Here is a 17318-nt window from a genome sequence, read left to right on the forward strand (position 1 = left end):
AAACAAAACACAAGCAAGGGCACACAAAGGCATACACAGGTTTCCTACCCAAAGATGACTGAAGCCAACCCCGGGCCTGGCCACACTGCTTTCCAGTGACACAGACATTTGATCCTCTTCTTGAACTTGAGTGGGGAACCCCACCCAAAAGCCCCCTTTGTTCATTCTTGGGCAATTCCCCTTCCTAGGGCAGGGGCCGGAGCAGACCAATGTAGTCAAGGCTTAGCCATTCCTGGTTGGCTCCAGGCCTTTTCCAGCCTCATGTAGCCTGTGCCCCCACGGAGCTGTACCCCAATGCCTCTGTGTCTTTCATACCTCTACATATTTGCTCAAGCTATTTCCTCGGCCTGGTAGCTTTCCACACCATCTGGAGAACTCCTGTGTATCCCTTAGAACCCTACTCAGACACCTCTACTTCTGTGAAGCCTTCTGCCCTTTCTTGTCTGCCCCAGATGTGCTCACTTCCCTCTCCCCTGGCCTCCCATAGCACAGCATAACGTCTCTTGGGGTGCTGATGTTGCATCATACCTTCTTGTTCACTTGTGTCTGCCTCCCCAGCTAGACTGTGAGCTCCTTGTGGTCAGGGAATGAATCTTGTTCATTTATGTATCCTCAGGGTCTAGCCCAGTGTCCCACTTGGAGCAAGTAGGCAGGTGCTCAACAACTGTATGTTGCATAACGAATGTCTGGAGGGCTGTATGGGGGTAGGGAGTGGATGCAAGTCCCTGGGCCCCAGACTTTCACACCCCTTGGCTTCACTATGGAAGGGTCCATTCTTCAGGGGCATTGGCAGAGACAAACTTTGCTGCCAGCTCCTCCATGGGCGTTGCTGAGCACGTGCTAGGTGCCCATCACCAGGTTAGGGTGCAAGAGCAAAGTCATGGTGCTGCTCTCCTTGGGAGACCTACTGGGCAGTGCTTGGGATGACTTACCGTTGTCCACTGTCTGGACTTTCTTGTCCTCCCCAACTTTACTTACTGTCATCAGTAATCCTCCTCTGTGATAACTGAGTGCCACCTTCCATGCAGCTGTAAGATAAAGCCCTCACCTGCCCACCTCCCCATCAACTGTCCGGTAGTGGGGGTGGTGTGGGAGGATGAGACTCAGGCCAGTTTCTTCTGGAACTTCAAAGCCTGCTATGCTGTATTCTCTCATCATTGCAGAGAGAGCAGCAGCAGCAGCAGCAGCAATCCCCCCCGCCACGCCGCTTTTAATAAAGGATAAACTGAGGGGTGTGTGAGTTGAACCCCAGTTTTGGGAACCCTGGTTCCTTTCTCTAGCATCAGACCTGGCATCCAGAAGTTACTATTCCTCATTATCTTTGGGGACACTTCCCTTGCTGCCTTGGTCTTACCCCTCTCAGTTACAATCTCCCTGTCCTGGGGGCCATGGGAACCTTGGGGAAAGAGGGGGAGATGGTGAAGGAAGTGGAGAGGTAAGAAAGGTTGTGACCGGGAACTGACGTGAGGACTTCTGACTTCCCTTTCCTGGACTCAAACTGATGGGGGGAAATGGTGGTGTCACAACCACCATTGGTGTCCAATGGTGTCCTCGTCTGAGCCCTCTTGTCTGCTTTCTGCTGCAGCCCAGCCTGGGCCTTGCCCCTCCAAAGGCCCAGCCCCTCTCCTCTGGCAGACTTCATTTATGGATGATGGCAATCAGTTCCTCTACCCCCACCACCCACCCCTACTAACCATGCTGGAGTTTCCTTATCTCCATGCCCTATCTGTACGTACCTGTGGATCCCGTGGTTTAGCAGTTAGAATTGGTGTCAGAGAAGAAAGGCTTTAGGTTGCCTCCTTTTCCATCTAGGGCAGGTTAGCAGGTGAAGTGACTTGCCCAAGTTCATGATTCTTACAGACCCAGCTTGGAGCCAGGTCTCCTGCTATGACCCACCATGTCTCCGTGCCACACATGGAGTCGGATGGCAGGGCTGGGGCTAGAACCCACGTCACCTTGACTTGGAATCCAGTGCCTTTGCGATCACTCTGTGCTGCTGTGGGGGTGTGTGCAACATGTGATGGGGAGGGGTCTCTGCTCTTCTGTCTTCACCCATTGCTCTACAAGCCATAACGGCCAATTCCATCATCCCCTAGTCGCCCCTCTGCTATTTCCCCATCTCTCCATTCTCTCCCTCCATTGTTTCTTTTTTGCCCTGGAAGAATTATGGCTACATTCTCACCTCCTCCATGAGATTAGTTAGCCTTTCATAATCCTTTTTTTTTTTTAAGTTTTTATTTATTTTTGTAGTAATCTCTATACCCAAGGTAGGACTTGAACTCCTGACCTGGAGATCAAGATTTGCATCCTCTTCCTACCAAGCCAGCCAGGCACCCCAGCCCTTCATATTCTTACAAGCATCCATCCCTCACCATTTGTTTCAACATTTATTTATTTTTGAGAGACAGAGAAAGACAGAGAGCGAGCAGGGGAGGAGCAGAGAGAGAGAGGAAGACACAGAATCTGAAGCAGGCTTCAGGCTCTGAGCTGTCAGCACAGAGGCCAACACAGGGCCATCGGGGCTCTAACTCACAAGCCATGAGATCATGACCTGAGCCGAAGTCAGTTGCTGCACCGACTGAGCCACCCAGGTTCCCCAAACCAGAATTTATTGAACAAATTAATATATTTTTCAAAATTTAAAGTAAATACACATTTATCCTAAACAATTAAAGAAACTCTCTTTTTGCACCAGGCTACATATAATGGCTTTGACAATTGACACAGACTATTAAAAATTCCTTGTAACACTAAAAATTAGGACATTAAAGTTATTAATTGTGAATACTATTAATTGTGCAACTCTTTTTTTTTATTAAAAAATTTTTGTGTTTATTTTTGAGGGAGAGACAGAGAGCTAGCAGGGGAGAGGCAGAGAGAGAGGGAGACACAGAATGTGAAGCAGGCTCCAGGCTCTGAGCTGTCAGCACAGAGCCCAACATGGGGCTCGAACTCACAAACCGTGAAATCATGACCTGAGCTGAAATCAGTGTTTGACGGACTGAGCCACTCAGGCGCGACGAATTGTGCAACTCTTAACATTGCTACCACTTACTGAATGCTTCATATATGGTAAGCACTTTTTTCTTCAGAAGCTGGAGGATGGGGTGGAGTGAAGTCAGCCGGAGAGAGGTGGGAGGCATCTGAGCTCCACTGTCATCTACAGATGCCCTACTCTTGGGATCAAAGAGGGGAGGCCAGGGAGAGCCAGGGAGTGTGGAGTCTAAGGTGTGGGGTCAGCTGGAAGATCAAGGGGAGAGGGAACCAGGAGCTCTGATTCCAAGTCACAAAGACCTAGGACCTCACCCTCCAGTCTCCCTGCGTTTCTAGCAACCTCAGTAGATGGAGGACCTTGGGCCTGGATGGTGTATAGTGAAGGTCATTGTGCCTATAGGATATTTGGGTGAACGTTGTAGCCTTGTTGTGGGATTCATCTGGGAGAGACCCTGCACAAATGGGGGTGGCATGAAATACCCAGAGTCAGAGTGTGGTGTCTGACTCAAGGGGACGGATAGAAAAGTGGCAGTGTGTCTATCATAGCAAAATGGGCCCTTGGACTGAAGTTGGGGCTCGGGGGTTTCAGCTGGCGGTGCAGAGAACATGCCTTGTGTGTCCCCAGGCCTCGGTTTTCTCTGAGACTTCGCCTCAGGTCATGATCTCACCGTTTGTGAGTTTGAGCCCTGTGTCGGGCTCTGTGCTGACAGCTCGGAGCCTGGAGTCTGCTTCGGATTCTGTGTCTCCCTCTCTCTCTGCCTCTCCCCCACTAGCTCTCTGTCTCTCTCTCAAAATTAAACATAAAAAAATTTTAAATAAAAAAAAGAATCACACGATTAATCTATAAAACAAGGTGCTGCAGCAGATTATGTCTAAGGTCAATTTGGATTGATGTATCAGAGTATTTGGGAAAGGGGGCACTGAGAATATACTGGTAATACCTGATCCAGGTATCTGTGATTTTCACGAATCTCATCAAGCCTCATGACAGCATTTTTCCCATGTAGGTGGGCTAGGCATTGTTACTGTCAATAAAGGAGGCTTGGTGGAGATTTTGCGTTCGTTTTTTTTTTTTTTTTTTTTTTTTTTTGCGGCAGAGCCACATCAGCGCCTGGGGGGTCCCAGCCCCGCAGAGAGTGAATGAGCACCAGATTGGGGGTGGGGGTGGGTGGGGTGGGTGGGTATCAGGGCCCCAGTGAGGGCAGAAAACTAGGGTTTGGGTTTACTCCAAGTTTGAGTTTGGGTCGGAGGGGTAAATTCCCAAGAAAGCAAGAGATTTGGGGTGTCGGTGGAGAACTCTGGGGCTAAGGGAAGAGTTCTTAAGGAACACCGAGTACCTGTCATGGATCAGATGCTTACCTGTCCTGTCTCAGACATTCCTTACAGTAACCCCATGAGCTAGGTGCTCTCTCTCCATTTCACAAACTGGAAAACAGACCCACAGAGTGTTGGTTATTTGTCCCAGACCACCCAGCTCAAAGGCAGAGGATTCTGAACTGAAACCCAGTGAATTTGACTCCAAAGCCCTGAATCGTTCCAGTGCTGTTCACGTGGGGAAGGCCGGGTGACTGGGTGAGGAGGGAGGGGCTTATCGCGCCGTGGGGGGGGGGGGGGTTCGGGAGGGGTCCGATTGGTGGGTTGCGGGCACCAGGCTGCTGGATCCGGGACTCTGGCGCCTCTGACTGAGCTACGAAGGGTTAAAGACCTTCGCCCCCTCCTCCCGCCTCCTCCTGTCTCCTCCCCCAGGCTCTTCCTGTCCCGAAGTTGCAACACCCCATCTGCCACTCTCCCTTCCCTTCTACCTCCACTCTCCTTTCTGCTTTAGTTTTCTCCCAGTTCTCTGGACTCGGGCTCCGGCTCTGGCCTTCGGGGTGTGAGGTCCCTGGGATCAGGCGGTGACCTTCACCCCAACCCTATCCCGCTCAGCTTCCCTCCCCGGGGCGCGGGCTCTTCTTGGGACCTCCCGACCCCGCGCATCCCGGACTCCGGTCGCCGCCGCCGCCGCCGCCACTGCCTGAGCCCTGATGGGGGAGTGAGAAGCCACAACTGGCCGGACATGGGCCTCCCCACCGTGCCTGGCCTGCTGCAGCCACTGGTAAGACCCGGGACGAGGGCCTAGTGGGCTGGGGGCGGGGGGGGGGGGGGGGGGGGGGGGAAGGGCGCCGCCCCGCCGGAGTGGGCCCTCGCCCCGGGCCCCGACCTTCGGCCGGCGTGGCCCAGCTTCAAACTCGGCCAGAGTTCGGGTTTCCCATTCTGAGGTCTGCTCTGAGTCGGAGGCAAGGCCGAGGGTGAAAGGGAACCCGAGGACAGCCAAGGAAATTTGCTGGGCTTTGGGGAGGCCGGGAATGTGGGGGCAGGTGATCCCAGGAGGCGGGGCGCATTTCGGAAGGGTAAGGAAAGGAGTGGAAGAAGGACGTTTCGTCCTCTCGGAGTCCAGATGATTCAGAGTTCTGTCCTCGGGTCAGCTGGCCAGCCGGTGTGTGTGGGGTGGGAGAGGTGAGGCTGCCCGTGGGCCCTGGCTGAACAAACCTTGGCAGGGTGTAGGAGTTGGATGCTAGTGAAGGGGGAAACTGAGTCCGGGAATGGAGATGGGCTGGTGGGTAAGTTTGGGATGCTGTGTGTGTGTGCCCGTGTGGAGAGGGGGTATTTGGGAGTGGAGTGGGAACCGGATAGGGACAGGGCAGTGGAGAGCCCCCCAGGGCCAGGACGCCCACCTGCTGGCATTCCCCACTCTCTGCTTCTGGCTCAGCTTCTAGGCTGGTGCCCTCCGTTGGACTGACTCTAGACAGCTGCCAGCGCCTCCACCTGGTCCCCGACCCTGTGGCCAGCCTTCAGCCCCCTCCCCACAGACCCAAACAACAATCTCTTCGTTTCTTCTTCCACAGATCAGTTTGGGGAAGTTAGTAGAAAGTTGTTTTCGTCACTGGAAAATGTCCCTTTCTTGTGCCTCAGCCTTGTTTCAATGTATGCTCCATCTCCCTGCATGTCCTGGAGTCAGCCTGTGCGATACCGGGAGCCCCCCACCTAGTAGGGCGGATTTTCCTGGCCTGTGGTTGGTCAGTTTCTCCTGGGTCCCTGCCTATCTCTGGCCCCCATCTTCCCCACTGTCCTCTCCTCTGGGTCTTGTCCTGTCTCTCCTAATCATTTCTTCCTTTTCTGTCAGTTTCCCTAGAAGTCTCCTTTCTGAACCTTTTTCTCTCTGGTGCCTCCCTCTCCCTCTCTTTTCTGCTGGGAGTCCACATCTCCAGACCGTGATTCCCCGTGCAGCACCTCTCTCTCAACCTGAGTTCTTACTGTTTTTCTGACTGTCTCACCTCCTGTCTCCCCAGCCTGTCTCTTGACTTCTCTCAAGCCTGTCCTTCTCCCAGGCTCCCTCAGCCCCCATCCGACTGCCTTGTCTTCTCTTCTCTCTTTGGGGGTACATCACTTGGATTCAAATCCTGGCTCCCTCACAGACTAGCTGCCCGAACTTGAGCAGGCTATGTAACCTTTCATGTCTTAGTTTCTTTATCTCTAAAATGGATATAACGATCACTACTTTCTAATGGTGTTTTGAAGATTAAATAGATTGACACACAGTTGACCCTTGAACAAACATGGGTTTGAACTGTGCACGTCCACTTATATGTGGATTTCTTTCCCATTAAATACAGTACTGTAAACATATTTTCTTTTTCTAATTTTCTTACTAACATTTCCTTTTCTCTAGCTTACTTTCTTGTAAGGACGCAGCATATAATACACGTAACACACAAAGTATGTGTTCATCAATTGTTGATGTTATCGGTAAGGCTTCCAGTAAACAGTAGGCTATTAAGTTTTGGGGGGAGTCAAAAGTTATACATGGATCTGTGATTAAGTGGGGGGGTGCCGATGCTCCTAATCTCTGCATTGTTCAAGGGTCTACTGCGTGTTAGATCTTCAAAGTATTAAGTGCTGGGTCTGTGCTAGACATTATTTTAAGTGCTGGGGTGACAGCAGTGAACGAAATCTCTGCCCCCATGGAGTCTACATTCTAGTAGAAGAATAAGGTCTAGCAAATAGAAAGCACTCAGTAAGCGTTAGATTTGTTTTGTTAGTATAGTAGGGATTACTCGGTGGCTCCTGTGCTTGGAAGACAGAGGAGGCCTGAAGAGATAAAGGGAAGTGCCTGGTGGCAGGGGCGGAAGATGGCAGGTGGGAGGTTGGCTGTGAAGGGACCCAAATTCAGCTTGGAGCTGGAGGGGAAAGAGAAGGAATGAAAGGCCTGAGCTGTTTTCAACTGCTCACCAGTCACTGGGCAATACCCAATGCACCAGAGTATACGTGTGGGTGTGTGTGTGGGAGGTAGTGGAGAAGAATACAGGAGAGAGTGTGGCAAAGCTCCTAGGATTTTGCTGTTCTCAAAGAGCTTGCAGTCTGGGAGCCAAGATGGCTTACAGCAAAAAAATGAGCTCAGAACAGTCTGGGGAGAATATCCACAAAAGCGTTTTGATGTGGTGCCCTGGGACACGGATGGGAGGCAGGACCAGGGAAGGGAATGAGCATCATCCAGCTGCTTTTTCTTGCTTAGCTGGCCTCATGTCTGGTGTCTCTGCCCCAGGAACCCCTCCTGCATAGACTGCAGAGCCTACAATGAATGGATTGTCTCTGACCTGGCTGAGAGCTTGATAGCATGAGTGGCGTGAATTCACTAGGTCCCTAGCAGCTATATGGGACCTGGTGCCCATGTGATGCTCCCTAACTCTATGGAATGACTCGAGGAACAGGCATTGGTAAGATGGAATGAAGAAGGGAAAGCCTCATAGAAAAGTGGATTTGGAGTTGAGATTCAAAGTCACTGACTGGCAGCGTGGCTAGAAAGAAGGGAGACTGGTTTGAGGGAGAGTAGGGGAATGGAGAGGTGGGATATTGTGTTGGGGATGGTGGTGGCAGGAAGCTGAACACCTTGACTGGAGATGGAAGGACCATGTTGAGGAACAAGAAGATGTGAGAATGAGAAAATTGGAGGGAGTGGGGGCGGGGATGAAGAGAGACTTTGAATGTAGTCCCAAGTAGAGGAATTCGAGGAATTCATTCATTCATTCATTCATTCATTCATTCATTCAGAAGCAGTTCTCTGAAAGACCCATGGCAGCTGGGAGTGTGTTCAGAATAGCAGTGAGGTACCTCTGCAAGTACTCACACAGGGAAGGAGTGACTTGTGTGGAACTGATGTTCAAGGTCAGGTTCTGGAGAAGAAGATTCCCACACATGTGGGTGCAAGTTGAAGCATGAACACAGATAAAGTGCGTAGGATGGATTGGAGCAGGAAAGAGGCTGGTGGCTGGGCCATCAGCTGGAAGACAGTTGCAGTAATGCGAGCGTGAGGCAACCCATGGTTATGGACAGGACTGAGAGATCACGGAAGACGGACTGGCGAGATGAACTGACAGGCTGGATGGCCGCAGGATCGGGACGGGGGACCTTGAGGAGAGAAGGGTGGCAAAGCTCTCACACTGTGGGTGCTGAGAAGTTGGTGGTGTGACATTTGTCTAGACCAAGAGGTTGATGAACTGGGTTTGGGGCATGTTGAGGGTCCGGGAACAGCTAAATGAAGTGCGTACCTAACAGACTAGAGCAGGGCTTCTCAAACTCTTATCTGCCTTCGGATCATTCACCAGTGATACTCAAAAGGGAGTGTGCGTGTGTGTGCATGTGTGTGGGAAGGGGTGGGCATAGTTTGACCACTCTCCCCTGGCGATGAGTATGTTCCTTCATGGGAGCCCTGACTCTTCTATTTCCCTCTCTGGGAATCACTGGCTTTGACTGGAGTGGAAGACAGATGAGCCGTTAGATTGGCCAATCAATGATTATTCTGCTCCTTTGGTTTTGGGGGCTGAGAAGATACCCAGGACCATAAGACACTATCTCTGACCACACACACTCTTTCTGATCGCTCATCTCATAAGAGTTTATGGTCCTTTCGGGGAGATCATATCTACACGCTCAGGATAATTATAGTATAATAAGATCCCAAAGTAGATATAGTTAATTCCTGTTATTGGACTTCACAGGGGGCTGGGCATCTAATGAGCTCAAGAGGAGGAAGTGGCATTAATGGAGGGCTTCAGCAGAGGGAGGTGGGATCTCAACCGAGCTCTTGGAGGAGAAGCTGTCATAAGCTCCCCGAAGATTGACATTAAAAGAACAAACACATTTTAATTTTGTGAACAAATTAATGCAGGGGAAGGGCACAGCTAGGTCATGAGGTGCCGGGTCAGGGTTAGACCACAGGGTCGCTCTGCTCTCATCCTCTCCGCCCCTTCTGCAGCCCTGGTACAGGAAGTCTCACTTTAAAGTCTCCCCAAGCGGAAGTTGTGGGGGAGTTGGAGGGGTGCTGGGCCACCCCCTCAACTGTCTCTCCCCAGGCACCTCCCAGCTTCCTGCCCTTCCCCTGCTCCAGGCGACAGGTGCAGGCTGGCTAGGGTCTTTGCTCTCAGAGCTCACCTCCTAATTCAGCTGCAAGGTGCAGCTGCTAAGAAGGACACGCTCCCCAGAGCCAGCTGGTGCCGACTGGTGGGGGCCTGAGGCCCTGGCTAGGAGGGGTCAAGAGCAGACTGGCTGGGGCACTGCTGGGGACTATGAAAGACCTGGGAAATAGTGCTGGCTGGCTGTCTTACATCCCTTCTTGCCTGCCTCCTTACTCCTGGAAGTGGGCGTTCAGGGCTCTGGAGTTTTTCCTGTGCTGCCAGTAGACTTGCAGGGAGGGGCTGTGGAGACTCAGAACTGGCCTTATTTCCTAAGGATTGTTTGGGGACCCCAGGGAGGTCCCCAAACCCAATCCAACTGGCCAGAATCAGTCAGGCTGTGGGAATGCAGTGAACCCCGGGTGGGAGGGCAGCCTTAGTTTACTTCCTTTTGGAACTGGGGGTTGTCAGGGGCCTCCTGGGAGAATCCAGGGAAAGGGCTGGTCGGTTGGGGACTGGTTGGATGGGGAGGAGGAGCCCGGGTGGGGCCTGGTCTAAAGGAAGGATGCTGAGGGGCGGAGAAAGAGCTGAGTGGCCCCTCAGTGGGGGTGGGTAGTGACCTGCTGGGAGGAAGCCAGGGGTTGAGGAGACTTCCCTTTGGGATGGATTGGGAGAGGGGGCCATTTCCCGAAATATGCGGGCCAAGTGGGACAGGGGTCTGTTGCCGACTCTTTTGAAGGGGAGGGTGGCGGGGGGAGGAAGTGTGCTCCGAGTGGGGGTTGGAAGGAGAGCCTGGCCCACAGGACAAAGGGCTCAGATGGGGTTCTCATTGCTGGCTGGTCCCTTCAGCCTTCGTGCTGACTCATGACCCTTGAGGAGCTGGGGAAGCTGCTGGTTCTATCTCCCTTCCCCTAGATGCCCTCCCTCCCTGGCCTGAGTCACTGGGCGGAGTTGCTGGGAAAAGATTTCTCTTTCCCGGATCTGACTTAACCCCCAAAGTGCTGGAGACGCAGGGGGATGCTAGGCTTGAGAAAGCCTCTCTCCCTCCCTCCCTCCGTCCTTCCTTGGAAGTTTACTCCTCACAGGCCTGTGGTCCCTGAAAGGCTCCCCACCAATGCTGTGGGGGGTGGGGGGGGCAGAACTGGAGCCCCCAGTTTTTCTTCCTGACTTTGTCTCTGCCGGTTGGCTTTGCTCCTGCAGGAGGGGGCCCTGCATGGAATTTCAAGTGCCAGTAACCTTGGGTCCTGAGAGCTCTTCGGGGAAAGGAACCACAATTTCAGGATTGGGAAGTTCTTCCCATAACCACCCTGAATTATTCCTGTGGCCCTGGACGCCCCAGTCTTGTTCAGGGGAGACGGCATGGTCCAGTGGCTCAGGGAGGGGACTGCTCTCTGAGTAGGGGAGCGCAGCCGTGCCTTGGCCGCTGCTCTATTTCTCAGTGTGGCTTCTGATTGTGGCTGAGGCTCCAGCTTCCAGGCTGCAGTGTCTCCCAGAGGGTGACTCAGGGCAAGCACGACCTGCCTGCCTGCCTACCGGTCTGTGGGCTGCTGTGCTGTCCTGTCTCGGACTGGGGTTTCTGTGATCAGATTAGTCTGTTTTTCTCCAATTTTAACACACTTTGAGGACATCCTCTTATCTTTACATAAAGCAGCTCTTATAGCAGAGGAAAAAAAAAGAAAATCAAGACCCAGGGAAAGCCAGAAAGAGGCTGATTAAGAGATCAAGGAAAAAAGTCTAGGCTGGAGCTCAACACTGACTCCTGGCTTTGCTGTCCCTGGCTCTGAAGCCAGAACTGGGCAAGTGATTCAGCTGCTGAGGGCTTGCCCTGAGGCTGTAAAATGTGCCTCTCAGAATGCCCCTGTGTGCAAAGGGCATCAGGACTCCGGCCCATCCTCAGCTCCTGACTTGATGGTCACCTGAGCCCGATCACCAGCCTCTGGATACATACATGTTGTATGTAACCTACATGCCTTTTTCCAATCCTGCCTGGACCTAAACTTTGTCAATCTCCTACCTCATTCCCACCCTGAAGCTTTCCCTTTCACTGCCCTCCCCGTTTGCCCTGGCCAACCTGGGTCATTTGTGCAGATTTAGTGGTGGAAGGGGATGCAGCATGAGGTCTGAGGGCAGAATCCTGAGTGAGGTTTTGATACAGATTTATGAAGAAACTCTTCCTTTTGCCCACTCCCTACAAATGGTGCCCACAGAAACATCACTTACTTCCACTCCAATCTGATTTTATTTATTTTTAAAGTTTTATTTATTTATTTGTTTATTTATTTATTTGTTTATTTTGAAAGAGAGAGAGAGAGAGCGCAAATAGGGGAGGGGCAGAGAGAGAGGAAGAGAGAATCCCAGCTAAGCGGGCTCCATTGCTGTCAGTGCAAAGCAGATATGGGGCATGAACCGTGAGATCATGAGCCGAAACCAAGAGTCTAGTTGGACGCTTTTAACCAACTGAGCCACCCAGGTGCCCCCTCCAATCTGATTTTATAAACATACCCTTTCTACTGGAATTACGCAATCCAGGAAAGTGCACAGATCCTAACTGCTCACCTCTGTGGATGTTTACAAAGTGAACACACTGTGAACATAGCACCCAGAAGGAGGAACACCACTTTAATATCCTTAAGGCTCCTTGTTGGAAGTAAGGGCCCCAATTGAGGTAACCAGTTCCCAATCAAAAAAAAAAAAACATTCCTTAAACACCCGCCCTGTGTCCAGCACTGTTAACTGCTATGGGGAAATAAGGATAAAATACAGTCCAGGCCTGGGGTCTGCTAGTCTTAACTCGGAGGGACAAAAAAATTAGTACACAGAACAACTAGAGAAGAATTAAGCACTAGATCACATGGGGCCAGCTATCTAAGCTTAGAGGAAGGATATCCAGTGTGAGCAGGAATGGCCCGGGGGCAATGTTCCACTGAGAAAGGACTTGAGCTGGGAAGGCTTTGAACTTGCTACCTCTAGGGTTCCCACCCTCCCTCTCCTGATAGGATCTCCTCTGTCTGATTCTTCCCCAGGTGCTTCTGGCTCTGTTGGTGGAAATATACCCATTAAGGGTTACTGGACTGGTCCCTCACCTCAGGGACCGGGAGAAGAGAGCTATTCCGTGTCCCCAAGGAAAATATATTCACCCTCAAGATAATTCCATTTGCTGTACCAAGTGCCACAAAGGTAGGAGAAAGTGGGAACAGTGAATCACCTCAGTTACAGGGTCCTGCTTCTTCCTTTGCTTTTTTCCAGATATTCTAGAACTTGGGGATCTCTGACCTCCAGGCTCCTAACTTTGCTGCCTCTTCTGGGCTGGGATTTTCTCCCTTCTTTCCTCTCTTACAGACTTCAGAGGGGTGGCCCTGGCTATTCTCTCTAGCATAGGGCTCCTTCCTTGAGTTCCCACTGCAACCTAACTGATCCCCCATCACAGGGACCTACCTGTACAATGACTGTGCCGGCCCAGGGCTGGACACGGACTGCAGAGAATGTGAAAACGGCACATTTACTGCTTCAGAGAACTACCTCAGACAGTGCCTTAGCTGCTCCAAATGCCGAAAAGGTGAGTCTCAGGAGGTGGCGAGGGCTCTAAATGGAACGTCAGGCGGATGTGTTAGAGCAGTGGGCTCGCCTGTCTGTGTGTGAGGGCAAACACAGGAATGTGCATGCATAATTGAGTGCAGGGGTGTGGGCGTGTGTACAGAGAAAGACACACACGGTGGGGGGGGGGGGGGGTTGTGCTCACACCCTGTCTCCTTCCCCCTCCAGAAATGTACCAGGTGGAGATATCTCCTTGCACAGTGTACCGGGACACCGTGTGTGGCTGCAGGAAGAACCAGTACCGGTATTACTGGAGTGAAACCCATTTCCAGTGCCTAAACTGCAGCCTCTGCCTCAACGGCACGGTGCAGATCTCCTGTGAGCACAGCTCTCCATAGCCCGGCCCCACTCCCCGCCCCAGGGTGGGCCCTGTCTCAGGAGAAAGGCCTCTGCCTTTCTGTACCCCAGCCCCCTGACCCCACACTTCCTCTCCTTCCCATTCCCGAAGTCTGTGGGACCATTCTGGCCATCTGCCCCCTGCCCCTCCTAGCTTTCCCTGTGGTCCTTGGTGCAGGGTGCCCCTCCTCTAGCTGGATTGTATCTCTCCCCACAGGCAAGGAGACACAGAATACTGTATGCACCTGCCACGCGGGGTTCTTTCTAAGAGGGAATGAATGCGTCTCTTGTGTTAAGTGAGTATCTCCCTGGCTGCTGGGCACTGGATCGGGTGAGGGAGCTTGGGGTGGGGCGGCGAATGGGGTGACTGCAGGTGAGAGCCACCAGCAGGGCAAGAGAAACAGCCCAGGATGCTCTGGTTCTTACTGACTGGTTGACTCTTGGTGTCAAAACACCAGACAGTCCTTCTTCCTGCCCTCCCGACCCCCCGCCAGAATTGTTCCTAAAATCTGAAGAAGTCTTTGGGAATAGAGGCTCATACTCCACGGACTTGCAGTTCTTTGAACTTCGACATTTGGATTTTGGGGTGACAGGGTCTACTACATATAGTTCATGGATTCTAGGATGCACATTTTCATGTCTCTGAAATCAGACTGCATCTTACAATTGATGATGTATCATGGTTTAACTGGCAGCTCTGTGTGTGTTTGTAGTATGTAAACGATGGTGCTTTTTAGTGATGGCATCTTTGAGGCAGTATGGTATTTCTTCCCCAGTCTCTGTTCAGGCCTCCTCACGTCTTTTGGCTCCACAGGGTCTGTTCTTGCATACTTGCTTGCAAAGAAGGAACTCTGAGGGCTCTACAAGTTCAAATCTCAGCCTAGTCACTTATGTGTGACCTTGGGCAAGTTACTTAACATCTCTGAACCTTAGTTTTCTTACCTTTAAAGTAAGGATAATGACATCCACTTGGCAAAGCTGTACAGCTATAAAGTAACACCAAACTATTTGTTTTCTTTTTCTACTAAGTGTCTTTTCTCCTTCAAAGAGCTTTTACATTCATTCCATGTGGTTCTCACTGTGAGTTTGTGAGGTCGCCTCTTCCTGCGGAGCATTGACCTTCCCAAGTTCCTTCTAGCCCCCCATGGAGTTCTCATTACTCCTGCTGCCCAGTGACAGCTTCCAGCGGGGGAAAGATGTTCTTGTTCTAGAGTGTTCTCTGGCTGCCCCCCAAAATAAGTCTTTTTAAAATTTTCACATGCATGTTTGACCCCTCTTTCCACAAAGTCAGGGATTGTCACTAGCAATGTCATCTCAAGAAAAAGCTCTCCAACCTCTCTTTGCCATGGGATTCTCACAACAGTTCAGTGACAGCCACCATTTATGGAGTGCTTCCTATATGCCAGGCATAATGATCTCACTTCTCAATTCTGACAGGTGGGTAAGAGTCTTACTTTACTGATGAGCAAACTGAGGCTTACAGGTTAAATGACTTGCTTGGAGTCACAGTGCCAGCCAACGAATGGACTGGAATTCACACCCTGCCCCTTACTGCTTTGAATTAGTTCTTTCTACACAGCCTCTTTGAGATGACTTCCAATTCTAAAAGGAAATGATTTTGTGATTGGCTTGCATTTCATTCCTCTGAGTCAGGAGAGGTTTAATTTCCATTATTTCAAGAGATAGCTAAAATGTTTGGAAAGCAAAGAAATTTCCAACAGTGTGGAGTTTTCTTCTTTTTCCTTTTTCCCCTGTCTTCCTCTTGTGGGAGGGCCCCTACGTACCTGTGCGATCTCTTCTTTCAGCTGTAAGAAAAACACAGAGTGTACGAAGTTGTGCGTACCCATCGTGGAAACTGTTAAGGACCCTCAGGACCCAGGTGAGGAGAAATAACCCGCTTCCCATGCTCACCTGCCCTCTCCTAATCCTCGCCCCTCCACCTACCCAGCCAGCCCTGCCCTTCCTGCTTCCCTTCTCCTCTCACCACAATCTGCCTCGCCTCCAGGCACCACAGTGCTGCTGCCTCTCGTGATCTTCTTCGGCATTTGCGTTTTATCCTTCTCCATTGGTTTAATGTGCCGCTACCAACGGCGGAAGTCCAAGCTCTTCTCCATTGGTGAGTGGGGCCCTTGGGAGGGGAAAGCTTGCTGCTGGGGGATGTGGGAGGGGGTTGAGTGGGTGAGAGGGATCAGCATGGAGGGAAATGAGGAGTGTCCCCTTAGCTTGCTGCTGAGGACCCCATTGGCAGGAGGTGGCCCTGATGGCTTGGTGAGAGGTCACAATGCATCAGTAGGTCTCTTGTCCCTGGGGCCACTTTGGCCCTGAAGCATGTCACCACAAGTCCCCAGGGCCAGCCCCGGTATGGGCGCCAGGGCTGAGAGAGGAAGTGAAATTTGTGACGCTTGGTTTCTTTTTTCTCAGTTTGTGGGAAATCAACACCTACAAAAGAGGTAAGATGAAACCAGGAACCTACCCCCAGTCTTTCCCGCTGATTGTCCATTACAATCTTGTAATACCTAAATGACCCTCGGTCACCCCTAATTCCAACCCGCCTCCAGAAATAAAGAAGGTTCGGGCTGTTTGTCCTCTCCTCCACTAACGCTGTGCCTTCTCTCTTTCAGGGAGAGCCTCAGCCCCTGGCCACAGGTCCAGGCTTCAGTCCCATCCCCAGCCCCACCTTCACCCCCAGCCCCACCTTCACCCCCAGCCCCACCTTCACTCCCAGCCCCACCTTCACTCATAGTGACTGGGCTAATTTGAGGGCTGCATCCGTCTCCAGAGAGATGGCTCCACCCTACCAGGGGGCTGGCCCCATCCTCTCCGCGGCTCCAGCCTCCAGCCCCATCTCCACCCCAGTTCAGAAGTGGAAGGACAGCACCCACACTCAACGCCCAGAAGGTGAGCTCCTTGCAGGGGCAGGTGGGTGGAGCTCCTGGAGGGCGCGTGCGCGCGAAGGGACGGACGGGGCCACCTCCGCGGCCAGAGGCTAACGGCCGGGCTTCCTCGCAGCGGATCCCGCTGACCCGGCGACGCTGTACGCGGTGGTGGACGGCGTGCCCCCGTCGCGCTGGAAGGAGTTCGTGCGGCGGCTGGGGCTGAGCGAGCACGAGATCGAGCGGCTGGAGCTGCAGAACGGGCGCTGCCTGCGCGAGGCGCACTACAGCATGCTGGCGGCCTGGCGGCGACGCACGCCACGACGCGAAGCCACGCTGGAGCTGCTGGGCCGCGTGCTCCGCGAAATGGACCTGCTTGGCTGCCTGGAAGACATCGAGGAGGCGCTGTGCGCCCCCGCCTCCCTGTCGCCCGCGCCCCGCCTCCTCCGGTGAGGCCACGCCCCGCCCCGTGAGGGGCCTGCTCTGAGGACCGCTGCCTACAGGCGGGGAGGCCCAGAAGGACGGTGCGAGGTGCCCTCCGGATCCCCTCTTTCTGGACAAGGGACACGAAGGGGCAGGCAGGAGCTGGCAGCCACCTACTTGGTGCTACTCCCTCAGTGTACACAGAATTTTCTCCGTTTTCGGAACACTGCCGGAGGGTCAGCCTTGTGTGTGTGACAGATGTGTGCGTGTGATCCTGAGAGAGGCTGAGTGTGCCAGGAGCCCCAACTTGCGGTTGTAGAGATGAGGGGCGCCATGCCTCATCACTCACTTTGGGTTTGGAAAACCCAGCAACGCAGCTTCGGGGCCTCTGGGTGATCTCTGGGCCGTGGTCACAGTAGATAAGCAATCTTTTTTATCAATTATGTTACACTAATAGAAACTGGGCACGCCTCTGCCCCCTGCCTGGACAAGCACAGGGTGAGCTGACCTGTCCGAAGGCAGGGGCAGGCACAGAACAATGGGGCGGCCAGCTGGAGCTGGAGCTGTGGACTTTTGTAAATACACTAAAACTCTGGAATTAAAGCTCTGCTCCTGGACGGGGTGGTCCTTCTGAGTGGTGGGTGTGGGAGGCTGGGGCAGAGACTGCGAT

At 52.6% G+C, this 17318-nt stretch overlaps 1 protein-coding gene and 1 long non-coding RNA gene across 2 annotated transcripts; one reads left to right on the top strand and one right to left on the bottom strand.

Annotated features, from left to right (window-relative positions):
- Positions 1 to 4634: 4634 nt before the first annotated feature.
- TNFRSF1A (TNF receptor superfamily member 1A) lies at positions 4635 to 17265 on the top strand. The gene is made up of 10 exons (XM_053895499.1): positions 4635 to 5089; positions 12446 to 12599; positions 12850 to 12978; positions 13185 to 13334; positions 13570 to 13648; positions 15158 to 15231; positions 15358 to 15468; positions 15774 to 15802; positions 15974 to 16250; positions 16362 to 17265. Exons 1-10 carry the CDS (start codon positions 5051 to 5053, stop codon positions 16676 to 16678), a joined length of 1359 nt encoding a protein of 452 aa, XP_053751474.1. The 5' UTR covers positions 4635 to 5050; the 3' UTR covers positions 16679 to 17265.
- Positions 14977 to 15445, bottom strand: LOC109276144 (uncharacterized). Its single transcript, XR_002084518.2, has 2 exons — positions 15337 to 15445; positions 14977 to 15157 (listed from the first exon to the last, which is right to left on the bottom strand). It is a non-coding gene; the product is annotated as an uncharacterized LOC109276144 (long non-coding RNA).
- Positions 17266 to 17318: the final 53 nt, after the last annotated feature.

This window comes from Panthera pardus, unplaced genomic scaffold, assembly GCF_024362965.1.
Source record: "Panthera pardus isolate Hobbes unplaced genomic scaffold, ASM2436296v1 HiC_scaffold_6, whole genome shotgun sequence".
Classification (NCBI taxonomy): domain Eukaryota; kingdom Metazoa; phylum Chordata; class Mammalia; order Carnivora; family Felidae; genus Panthera; species Panthera pardus.